General features: G+C 39.2%; 1 protein-coding gene across 9 annotated transcripts in view; it reads left to right on the top strand.

Moving 5' to 3' along the window:
* Positions 1–12,417, top strand: part of FGFR2 (fibroblast growth factor receptor 2) — an 88,383-nt gene that overhangs the window by 60,084 nt on the left and 15,882 nt on the right. For all 9 annotated transcript variants that reach the window (XM_064514324.1, XM_064514322.1, XM_064514323.1 and 6 more), the window contains 2 exons: positions 92–288; positions 9,522–9,673. In XM_064514324.1, the coding sequence (XP_064370394.1) occupies positions 92–288; positions 9,522–9,673 (349 nt within the window). The remainder of the gene's footprint in view (positions 1–91; positions 289–9,521; positions 9,674–12,417) is intronic.

Genomic DNA, 12,417 nt, shown 5'->3' with positions numbered 1-12,417 from the left:
TCATGTCGTCCCAAGCACTGTACTGAAACATGCTTGTACTGTGTGCTAACTCTGTGGCCTGATTGTTCCCTCCTAAAAACTTACAATCCAGCTCCTGAAAAAGAAAAAGAATATCCGGCATCTCCAGACTACCTGGAAATAGCAATTTACTGCATAGGGGTCTTCTTAATTGCCTGCATGGTGCTGACCGTCATCCTGTGTCGAATGAAGAACACCACCAAGAAGCCCGATTTCAGCAGCCAGCCCGCTGTCCATAAGCTGACTAAGCGAATCCCTCTGCGCAGACAGGTAACAGAAAGTAGATAAAGAGTTTAAAAAACTTTTACCAAAACTCTAAGCCAGCAAGTCCTTCTGATGAGAGCTTTGAAAGAGGCTTAAATAAGCAATAAACCAAATTGCAATAATGGTTGGATTTAATCAGCTGCTAGGAGACTGGAATGGGAAGAAAGTACATCGTAACACTGCAGTGTGTCTTAAGGCAAGAAAATCAGGGCGGGGATGTCGGAGGAGAAATGTAAAATTGGAATATGTTCTGTACTAGCAGTAGATAGGTGGAAAAAATGTATTTGAAGTATTTAGGGGCCTGATCCCACAGCTCACTGAAGTCAATGGAAATTTTTTTACTGGCTTAAGTGGACTTTGGAATAGAATTGTATATAATTATGTATTTATAATGTTTCTAAGGTGACTATTACTGTAGTAACTAGGTACCAGATACAAAGATGCATTTTTCAGGAAGAATTTTTGAAGACCAAGGGGAGGGAATTTCATAGTAGAACATGCAGAAACCACCTCAAACTAGAAAAGGACTGTAATAAAATAAAAATAGGGGAGATACTAAATCCGATCTCAGACAGTTTGATTAAGATGCTGATGTTTTTGAGTGAGGAACAAAAGCAAATGTCAGATTTGAAATACACAAAAGAATGTTGCATGAAGCATATTTTGCAATTGCTTGTCGCTGGCAATGAGCGTTTCTGGAGAGGGCAATACGATGAACAACAAACCAGTTGAACAAGTAACAGGCCTTTGGCTTTGTCACAGGCCATCACTTGCCAAAACAGCCTAGATTCCCACATATTATCGTCTCCTGAAAGACTTGTTTCTTTTGAAGCTGTGGTTTAATGTGTTTTGATTTTCTTGCACTAGGTCTTCAGAATAGACATCTAAACCCACAAAATCCACACCCAGATTTCCAACACTACAGGATTCAGGGGAGTCTGAATTTGAGGCTTTGGTTCACCTCATTATAAAAAATAGGGACCATCTGCAGAATCTGAATCCAGACTTTGGTCAGGGGAGTTTGGATCTGAGGGTTTAGTTCAGGTCCATCTGCAGCATTAATACTTTATGCAGAATTTCTGCAGATTGTTTTTACTGCCTGTCCAGAATATTATAACAATCATAGTAATAAGTATACCTTAAAAATTGTTCTTCAGTGTAGGTGAGGGTTTGAAAGGTTAGACGCACATTTGCACAGAGTTAGGGTGGGACTAGGTCTTGGGATTTCAAGCAGTATTACTTTTTTCTTTTAGGTTTCTGATTCTTCTTGGTTAGAAATGCTACAGAGAAGTCCCTCTAGTAGTGCTTTAGCCGTCTTCCTCTAAGGTGCAGTTTTTATAAAATCTTGAGGTGGAGAGCATGAACTTTGTCAGATCTCAACAATATTTGGTCTATTTTATGAGCAAAAAATGCAAATTCTTATTTTGTATGACTTTTTTCCCCTCACGTTCTGATTTTTGTATTTTTACACAGTGTTTTCATTTGCCTGAACATTAGTGGGTAGGAGAGTTGCCTTTGAGTATATAAGAAAGAGTTATGAGAAGCCCTCAGCTCAATTTACACGTCTCTATGTCTGCAATTCTGTATGTAGCCTTCTGGACAAAGAAGGCTTTTTGAATATTGCATACTTAACCAGAAAGAGTAAAAAAGAGAGGGAGAGAGATCCATGTATTAACTGCTTAGATAAAAGATATTTATTAGATTTCTGCCTGAATTTAAAAGCACCATAATACCCAAAGATGAATTGATGCCACAAAAAGTACTGAAGAAACCTCTGACCATCTTTGTTATCCTAATTCCTAGGTTTTGGTGTGAGCTTGATTGTGTCAGTTGGAAATGGTTCCTTGAGGGGATGGTGTTATTTCACTGCATGTGACTTCAGTGCCAACCGCTGCCCTCAGTTTAGTTATTTATCATTAAATGATGCAATATGGAACTTCTCCAAAGCCATTGTTTTCACAAAGGAAAAATCTCTGTCTTATGACATGCTTGTCAGATCAGTTTTGATCGGTTTTGTTTTGTTTTTCTAGATTTACTGAGCAAAAATGTCATTTTGTTTTTAAAAGTGGGAATATTTCTTTGAAAAACAATATATGCATGAAAGCGAGAATCGTATTTCAACCCCCAAGCAAAAATTCCACTAATCTTATTCTCCTGAGCACTTTTTTATTAGCACAAGTTTCTCATTCAAGGGCTCTCTGCTGTTGTGTCTTCATTCAGGAAAATAGCTACTATAAGTTTTTAAAGAAATCTGTATTTCTGTTTTGATGGTTATACTGGTCATTTCATCAATTTTTATATTAGATTACAAAGGCAGGATGAGACTAGCAGTCTCTGAAAACCTCTTCGTGAAGATTTCTTAAATTTTTGATTAGTAGCCTTGTTGGTCTCTAAGGCTGTAGCAGTTTTCTAGTTTGTGCACCTTTAAAGCTCGTGTTGGATTTCAGAATTATTGTGACAAATCCAGAGGACAAAAAAAAGTCCAGGAGGCAATTTATTTAGTGGGTTTGTGTTCCTGGATTATTCAGATTGGTTTGTTTCATTGTGCCACCAGGCTTGCTTTAGTGTTTCGGTTTATTTGTATTCCATAGAATTGTTTTCAAAGCCTTGCAGAGATTTGTCACTAAACCCCTATTTACCTATTCATCGCAAAGGTGCAGAAGGTAGAACATGCTCCTTCACCTTTGTGCTGTGCTGCATGGGGGAGGAATAGAAAAAGTGGCCGAGCTGTAGAGAGGGTAAGTGACAATGAGCAGGGGAAATGCTCGTGACAGGTAGATTGTGTGAGCTCGGCAGAGAACCAGGGTCACTTAGCCTAATTTGCTGGGATTCCAGTGAAATGAGACCATGTATTGGGGAATTCTTGGTATTGTTTTCGAAGCGCTCTGCTCTTAGGTCAAGTTCCCTAAGGATCTGGATATGAAAATAATACTGGTGCAAAAAGAGGCATTTGCATGACTGTGATGCCATCTTGTCTAAGTGGGATAAGAGTCTTGCTGAGTAACATATGGTTTAGTTTGCAGGCCTGGATTCTCATACTCTGACTATTTAGTCTGAGCTACTACAGAATTTTATCATCCCCACATGCAGGCATTTTTTCCTGCCAAAATGTAGTTCTTTTCACATTCATAGGAAGGGTCACCATGAAGGCAAGAATGATTTGTTCCCTCCCCCTACAATCCTCAGCCTCACTGGGATCTGGTACTTGATTTTAGAAATAGAAACTGCTTACAGGGAAATCCAGCAAACAGTTGTTCTTCTTTATATAAAAGCAGAGAGATGCTGTGCTCTGTTGGTCTGAGCCATGTTCTGTACAGAAGTACCAGTTCACAAGAGGGTGGGAAGTGGTGGTATTTACAGGGTTGAATATTACAACACCAGTTGCAGTACAAGCCTCGCGTGACAGGTTCATTGAACCAAAAGTTAAAGGGCAGGTGTCAGTAAGTTGTGCATTTTATGGAACTTATTTTTTTTGACTTTTAAAAAATGAATGAAAGATAGAACAAGCCGAAAGAAAGATATTGATACTCTAGTGCAAATAGAAACTCCCATCTCTTGTGACTCGTGCAGTCAAAGTCAAGTACAAATATTTGTCATCACTGAGCATTTCACAAATGCTATCACAGCTAATCTACCAGATAAATTTGACCCCTCAATGTGTGTATATACATGTCTTAGAAGGGAGTAATGATTTTTTATGCATAGTATTTTAAATACAGGCATATTAATTTATATCTAGTGTGGCTGTGGATTCTAATCCTCCGTAAAGATATAGTGAACACATTTGTAATGATCAAAGACTGATTGGTTCAAAGGAAGGCTTCAAGTCAGCAAGCAGAATAGCTATATTCAAAATGATGATGACAGCTAGAATCTGAAAAAAAGAAAAGTAATCTGTAACAAGTAATGTAACAAAATTTCACATACTATTGAGCTGTGAAAGTATTATTTATTTTAAGGATTAGGCCCTGAAATGCAAAGGTTAATATGCAATTTGTAGTAGGATATATTGCAAGGAGCTTACCTTAATACATATTTTAGTCTCTTGCTCTATCCTTGAGGTTTCTCTGTAGAGAAACTGTTAACTTGTTTAGTAGTGCTGTTTGCTATTTTTTGTTGTTGTTTAAATGTTTTGGAAGAAACTCATGGAGTTGTGTGTGTGTGGGGGGATGTTTTAAATGCTAATACTTACATTAGGAATCTTAAGTTTTATGTAACGAATTTACCTTAAATATTTTTAGATACGGTCACTCAATGGACAATTTCTATCAGGCTTTCTGTCAACAGCTGATTGCATTACTTACTAGTTATATTTATATAGATATATGCATATGACTTCAAATCAACTTTTATAGCAAAGCCTTCAAAAAGACTAACAATTATAGGAAATCACTGCATGGCTGCTAAAATCTCACAGCATGAGTGCCAGAACTGACAGATCTAAGCTTTAGGATATGGCATAAATCATAAGTGAAGGAAAACACCCTTCATAATCAATTACAGACAATTACATGCTGTTCTGCAGCTGATTTTGACACATGGCATTTAAAGATACAGCAAAGATTCATTTAAGTTTTAAATGTTCCACTGCTTAGAAGCTGTCACATAAAACTTGTAAAGCATTATCTCAAAGCTGATTAAATACAGTGTGTTGGCCAAAGGACAAGCATAGTTAAAATGAGTATGTTGTGGCACATTGGTGCATAACGTTTGGAGGTAACGGACTTTTTTCCGTCTGAAACTCAGTATGGCCTTTACTATGCCTATTTCCTACGTACCTTGAAGCTTTGCATAACTGAAACCAAAAAGAGCATTTGCATACATGAAACAAGTGAGAAAGAAGCCCTCCACTCTGCAATGCTGGATTCTTCGCAGAAGTGTAACTGGTTCTTGAACGCATGTATAAATGGGTTGGAGAGCAGTGCTGCAGATGAAAAGGCGAAAGGAGGAATCTGGAAAAAGGTTTTCTACCTACTGTTACATAAATGCATACAGATTATATAGATTAAAGTTGACCAAGTCTACTGACCTTTGCATATGTAGAGTTTTCCTCATTTTTTTCTAGTGCACTCTAAACTAGTGAAGAAAGATGCTTGAGGCATGAGTTCAAAAGTTAATTCTTTACTATTGCAGAAAAGGGGAAAGGTGATTAAAAGTAGAAAATCTCCTCCAACCACAGGCCAGCCTGGGCTGGCCTAGTCTTTTCTGGAACAGATTTTTATGGCCCTTTAGCTCCTACAGCTCCTTGCACTGCTCCAGATAATTAATCAGAAGACTGTTCCCTGGGAGTGTCGTCCGTTCCTTTTCTTGTCACAGACACTGAGTGGTCTCTCTGGATTTCTGTCCTCATTCACATCCAAGTTAATGCACTTTAACTACCAGCCAATCAGCCAGTCGTGTGAAGTAAACCTGTTCAACTATGTTAAAAGGGAAATTGGCGATGTCTTTCATCTGCTTTATTATCATTTAACTTCTGTGTTTGAAGTATATCACAGGTGTATTTCAGTTTATTGCAAGTTTACATTTACAGGTTTTAACTGTCCTAAGACTGCTGAATTCAGAGTTTAAGAGCTAGTAAAAAGATGAAGCTTTTGCAGAGATTTGAACAGTCTCTAGTAATGACATTGAATTAATGAAGAAAGACCCCAGAACATTTTGGGCTATTTCTGATGCGTGAGGGATATCATCTAAGGTTGCAGCTCCACTTCCAGGCCTTTACTGTGCTGTCCCATGAAAACAATAGCAACGATGACAAAGCAAACTGAAGGTCATTGTCTTTTTACTTGTGGAATTTATTTTTTCATGTAAATTGTTTTCAGCTGTGAAGGTGCTATCCAAAATGAACAAGAGGAGGTGTACCTCCTTAAACATCAGCTCTGGAATATGCTGAGAAACCAGTAGTACTCACATTTGGCTGGAGTGTGCCCATTTCTATGCAATTTTAAGCTGCAGCTATCTGAAAGTATCCTGCACAAATTTCACCTTTTTTCCCTAAACTCCTGACACTGGGATGAACTGCAGCACGGAATGGCAAGCAGACATCTGTAAACCTGAAATTCTCCTGTATAGGGCGGATGTTACTATCTGCCTCTGCTGAAATCCGAGTGAGCTTTGCTGTGGACTTCACTGTGACAAGGATTTTCCTAACAAGACCTACCCCTTGTTGTGGAAAAACATTACTACTGAATTTTCAAAGAGGTGGTGGCACACTAGAAGGTTTAAAGGGAAATTTAAAGACAATATGCTACATTCAGCAAAGGTTGTTCAGCCCAAAGCAGTATATAAACAAAGAAAATAAATGGATGAAGCTGAAGTGGTATTAGCAGGGAAATGTGGCTGACAGGAGAGGGAATGAAAGGTGATGGGCGATAAGAAACAGGCTAAACAGTGTAGGTCTGGGCAACTGAGGACAGAGAACTTACCTGGATGCAAAAGGGGTCTAGGAAGGCAGTAAGAGAGAAATAGAGAGAGCTGAAAAAAAGCTGAATGTGTTTTGAGTGTTCAGCAACAACAATGCTTTGAGCCAGCATTTACAGCTGCTAGAGAAGCCTGAGCCAGGAGTTTGGAAGGCAAGAAAGTGAAAGGTAAAGTTAAAAAAAAAAAAAAAAAAAAAAAAAGAAAGAAAGGACCTGGATAAGGATTTTGGTAGAATAGCTGGGGAGGAGTGGGTGGATTCTGGAAATGTGGAGGAAGTGATGGCAAAATATTAATAGTGCTATGAGAGAGATGAAAAAATGGAAACCAGCAATAACAGATAAGTGAACTTCAGGGGAAGTGATGAGGGACAGAGGAGTTGCCACATTGCTTATTGAGGTTTGTACGTTTCTTAGCATAGAGCTGGTTCCTTTCATGAAGTGTCGTTTTAAAACCATAGTGAAGTCATTAAAATGAGGTAAAAATAAGTAGAAGTCTAATTCCAGCCCTGGTTCTCAGGCTGGCTTGCCATGCAGCTCTGAGTGCTTCAGCTTCACCAGGTATGTTCCCCTCTGTAGACTGGGCATAGCAGCAGCTCCCTCTCAGGACTTTGTTCAATATTCATTTACTGCTTTATTTAGAGTTACGTAGTCTGTATGAATAGCAGTTTTCTATTTGTGTCCCAAGCGGTCACCGTATTTATCATCCATATTATGCCTGACACTTATATTCCCTGAAAATGAATGCTGACTATGACGATGGTGGGACGAATGAGGGTGAAGGTGGCCCATCTATCTTATTTGAATGGTTAGCCTTATTTGAGCAGTCATACTCACTTATTCCATAGATGCTTATCTCACATGCAGAAGGTGGGAGTTCCTGATATCAGGGAAGGTTTGTCATTCAGCTGCAAAACTGGTTACTAAGCTTAATATTTGGAAGATAGTCCTTAACACGTTCTTCCTTATGAAATCTCTTTCCAATCTTAGTCTGGTCTTAGAAAAATGTATCAAGAAGCCAAACGCATATGATGTCATGTTAAAAACCTGAGTATGTTTACCTGCTAAAAGACCTCTGAACCAAAACAGTTTGTCAAGGTCATGATGAAAAATTTATCTGAGAACCTTAACCTTGTTGTGTCAAAATACTTGGTGTAAGAGCATGACATGTTTGTAAAAGCCTTCCAGCCCCATCCTGGGAAGCTAAAGTAATTTCGTGACACTCTAATTGTTAATTGGTCTTAATATACAGGAGCACTAAGTTGTACTTATCTGGTGTCACAGAGACAAGAGGATTTTACATTCATATCACTGTGCATCACTGATTTGCTTTTTGCTGTTAAGATATTTGTTTATGATTGATTTTTTTGTACCTAAGACTGACCTACGGAACAAATGTGAAAGAGTATGTAGCCTGATAACACTTTTCATAACCAATCCTGGTATTAGAGTTGACTAAAGGTGATACAGACAAAGATCAAAAGTGCTAGTTATACTGAGGCTCTAGACGGCAACTTTGGGAAGGGTCCAAGCCATCCTAGCTGACAAGGACCTCCTGCCAGCTGATGTGAGCACTCGCACCCGTGACGGCATCGCAAGAAGACCTTCAGGCTGCCCCTGCCGCCTGATATGGGCTTGGCACAAAGGCTGTCGTGGCCTGAAGAGAAAAGGAGGATTCCCATTTAAAGGAAGGGGCAGAATGGCACTAAAAGCATTTTTGTTTTGTCTTCATGTTCCCTTGAAACACTGAGATTGACGAACAGCAGGTTGCTGTTTGAGGAAAGTGCCTTATGGACAATATGCCATTTATACCAAAACAGTTTTTTTTTTGCATGGAGATGATAGCTGGTGCCTCTTTTTTCATAGCAATTGTCATTAAATACCTTTGATGTTCTCAGGAAAATGTATTGATGTTGAGGCTGATGAGAAATCCTATTCCAAAAATTTGAAATAGAGGAAATGAAATGATTTTTTGAACTCTTTTCCACATCGCATTTAGACTCTTTAATTAACAGTATAGTTAATGGAGTATTTTTTTTAAAGTATCTCCAATCTAATGTGATAGCTTTTTGATACTTTTGATAAAAATTTTTAAAAAATATGTGAGAGGACCCTATATTTCCTACATAGTGAACATGTGTGAGACCTGGATTCATTGGCACTGATGAAAAAAATGTGGGAGCCTTTGCAAAAAATGCTGTTTTTCCATTAAAAATTGAAAAAAAAGTCAACTAACTGGTAGCTCTTAGAAAAATATGGAGTTTGTGCACTGATTAGAAAAAGAAATGACAACAAGGGCAACTAGAAATGAATGGAAGGGCATATGAGGAGATAAAGTTTAGGTGCCTGAGTTTCCCGGTGAAGCTTCCTATATACTCAGTAGAAGCTCTTAAAATCGTGCTCTGCAAGATGTCTTAAAGAGTTTATTTGTGACCTCTGATTGTGGCACAACCTGCTCGCTCAGGTATCTGAGGTGGATGGTGAAAATAAGGTGATAAAAGAACCCTGAATTTGATAAATTAAAAGAGAGAAAAGTTTATGTAAATTCACTCCTGAGTGAATGTATGTAAAACTTTACTTATTCTATGGTTTTCAACCGATGGGACAGACCTACAGCCTTACTGGCAATTTACCTGGTAATCAGTATTGTCTTTAAGGGAGGGTAGACATGTTAGAATAATACACTAGAAGACCATGGTTTCAGCCACTCTTTTCCCTAATACCACTGATATTAGCTGGCTTGGTTATCATGTGCTGCTGTTTTCAGATATTGGATGAAGATTACATCTCCACCTTTTTTTTCTGCATCTTGTATTGCAATAACAGGTGTCAGCCGACTCAAGCTCCTCCATGAATTCCAACACGCCCCTGGTGAGGATAACTACCCGTCTCTCCTCCACTGCCGATGCCCCGATGCTGGCAGGAGTCTCAGAATATGAATTGCCAGAAGACCCAAAATGGGAGTTTCCACGAGATAAGTATGTAGTCTCTCTCCCTTAACACTGTCTATATGCATCTGAAAAACGTGACACAGAATGAAGAGGAAGCTTCTTTCCAAATGTCTCCCAGGGTTTCTTTAGCTAAAAGAAAATCAGAGTTATCTGAACCTTCTCAGAAGGTCAAGATTCAATTCCATTATCTGAGTTCAGTTTGTTTTAATAGAAACTGAATTTTCTCTGCCTGACATTGTGATTTATTTTCAGATTTCTTGTAGGTTTTCTGATACCCTGGTGAAATGCAACTTCTCTGTTACTGAAGCAGTAAATCTGAAATTTTATTCCAAAATATATATAATCTAGATGAGAATAGGTATCAGCACACATGCATTGTTGAAGGACAGTCGACATTTGCCCAGGCAATACTTCCCTACATTAAATCATGTTTCTTAATGATTGCTGTGGTTAATGTTTAGAAAATAGGCAATATAGTGCCATGTAGGAAATAGAGGAAATCTAGACCATGTTATTAGACAATCTTGTTTTTACTGCCTGAACCTTATGGGTAGGATTTTCTGGTGTTTTTGTATTAGCCTGTATTAGTGAAGGTAATTTTTGATTTATTAGAACATTTTGCTTATTCTATGCATATGTTTACAACTTCTCTGCTTTAAAACTATCAGGTTTCAAGCAGAGCTTATTGAATTTTTCTGTATTCAAAATCATGTAGCTGAATAATATTTTCTTCAAAGTCTGTTGAATAACATGCAAAATGAACTGCAGAATAATCTAATCAAAGCCATAACTATATTTCTTGATATAAAATGGGTATGTAAAGGAGAGGTAATGTTAACACAGGTAGAACCATGATTATATGCTGAAGTTAATACTAATTTTAAGAGGTCTTTAGGTGACTCTTAAAAAAATAGCACGTTTTATCATGAACAGTTTTCCTTGAAAGCTCAGCATCATAACTCTTGGATGGAGGAGCTGTAATTTTGAACCTTCTGACAACTGTTCTGGAAATTATTTTAATTATATAGCTGAAAACCGGTGCAAAATGCTGTAATTGCCACCTGCAGTATTCTAGTCAACAGTGGGGGCCTGTATATGTACTTCTGTCAGCCTGTACCCTAGGGGGATACACTAAATGCGGAAAATTTTAGAGTGCTAAACATTTAAAACCAACATTCAGCACAAATGTAGGTGGAGCAGATTTCCAATGAAAGGAGGCTATTTAGAGGCGGTTTATTAGGTTGGGGGGCAGGAGGCATACAATGAGGGGTTTGTTACTTTAGGCCTAGCAGGGCAATAGCACATAAATTAACCAGTTTCCAATGCAAATGTTTCTTCTCTGCCAAGATCCTAAATTCAATTTTAGTTCTGGATAAAATGCAGGATGACCTCAGCATAGCATATGCTGCCCTTCAGTCTTTGCACCTTTTTAAACCAGCATTTGCTTTAGAAACCAATCCAAAACAGATTGAGGAATTCTCACTAATGTTAAGACCACATTTAAAAAGAGTTTGTGGACTGCCCTCAGGAGGAAGTATCATTCAGTACTTTTCTCTTGTGTGCCCAAGCAGATAAGTGAGATTTTCGAACCTCTTAGCCCTGATCTAATAGTCTCCTGTTGATAACATTACAGCCCCCACCTCACCCCTACTTTCATGGAAGTAGGCATAAGTCGAAGATCCATGCTTTTGAGAACCAATCCCTACATATACCTGTGATTCCTGTGTTTGGCCTTGGAAAGTCAAGACCTTGAGAACTCCGTTGTGAGAATGCTCATCGGAGTCTAGCCCCTACATTGCATAGTGTTACCAGCATCAAACTCCCTAAATGCACTCCCTGATTTCTGCCATTTCACTGCTTCTGGAGTTAAGTAATATTCTGTGTGAGTAAAGGATTCAGAATCTGGTTATTGGCACTTACGCTGGAACCAAAAAGATTTGTCTCAGAAGCTTTGGAGTTTCTGTTTTAGTTTCTCTTTTTCCTCGCAAAGTTGAGACTGAAGTCTCTGTGCCTGTTTTAGCTGAGCACATTTTGCAGCCAGGTACATGCTACACAAAATGCATTTTGCTTATGCGGTTGACCCAGTTAGTGGCCATTCTTTTTAAAAGGTTTCTGACACTGATAATGTGATTATAATTGAATTTCAGTTTCTCCCAGTCTCTGCTTCCCATTTTCTGAGCAGAGCCTGGGTGCTGCAGAGAGGAGGCATCGTCTGTTACCCTCATACATGGCATTTGTGGCAGCAAAGAGCCCTCAGCCAAGAAACAGGCTCTGTGCTGGACCCAGCTGTGGGCACGTAAAGCATCCCGTCTCGCCCCTTAAGGGATCAAAGCATTGAGGGAATGTGTGAAGATGTAAGAAGAGTGATCCTGCTGTGGATGGGAGGTTGTGCAGGAGAAGTCTTGTAGGGGATGTTGAAATCTGCCAAGTGCTTTGTCCTGAGGAGGTGCTGCTTTTGTGAGCGTGGATGCTACTTATGCGACCAGGCTTGGAGAGGGGTTGCCTCCCTGTGAACAGGACCAGTACTTAAGACAGAGGAGCGGAGTCAGAGGCAGTGCCGGCAGTCGCAGCTCTGGCAGCCGGTCAAAGCTCATGAGCATGCAGAGAGCCTTTATCTGTGTTCGCACAACTGCTTTGCAGAAGTAACCCCTCCTTGCCACAGCCAGTGAAGAGTTAGCTCACTGCTTGTCACGGGCATCTTTTCCCTACCCATTCTCTCACCTTCATCCTCCCTCCTTTTTCCCCTGCAAAAAGAAGGCTGTCTGGCCACC

Source organism: Dromaius novaehollandiae, chromosome 6, assembly GCF_036370855.1.
Source record: "Dromaius novaehollandiae isolate bDroNov1 chromosome 6, bDroNov1.hap1, whole genome shotgun sequence".
Taxonomy (NCBI): domain Eukaryota; kingdom Metazoa; phylum Chordata; class Aves; order Casuariiformes; family Dromaiidae; genus Dromaius; species Dromaius novaehollandiae.
The sequence above is the reverse complement of the archived record's forward strand: the minus strand, read 5'-3'. Positions and strand labels throughout refer to the sequence as shown.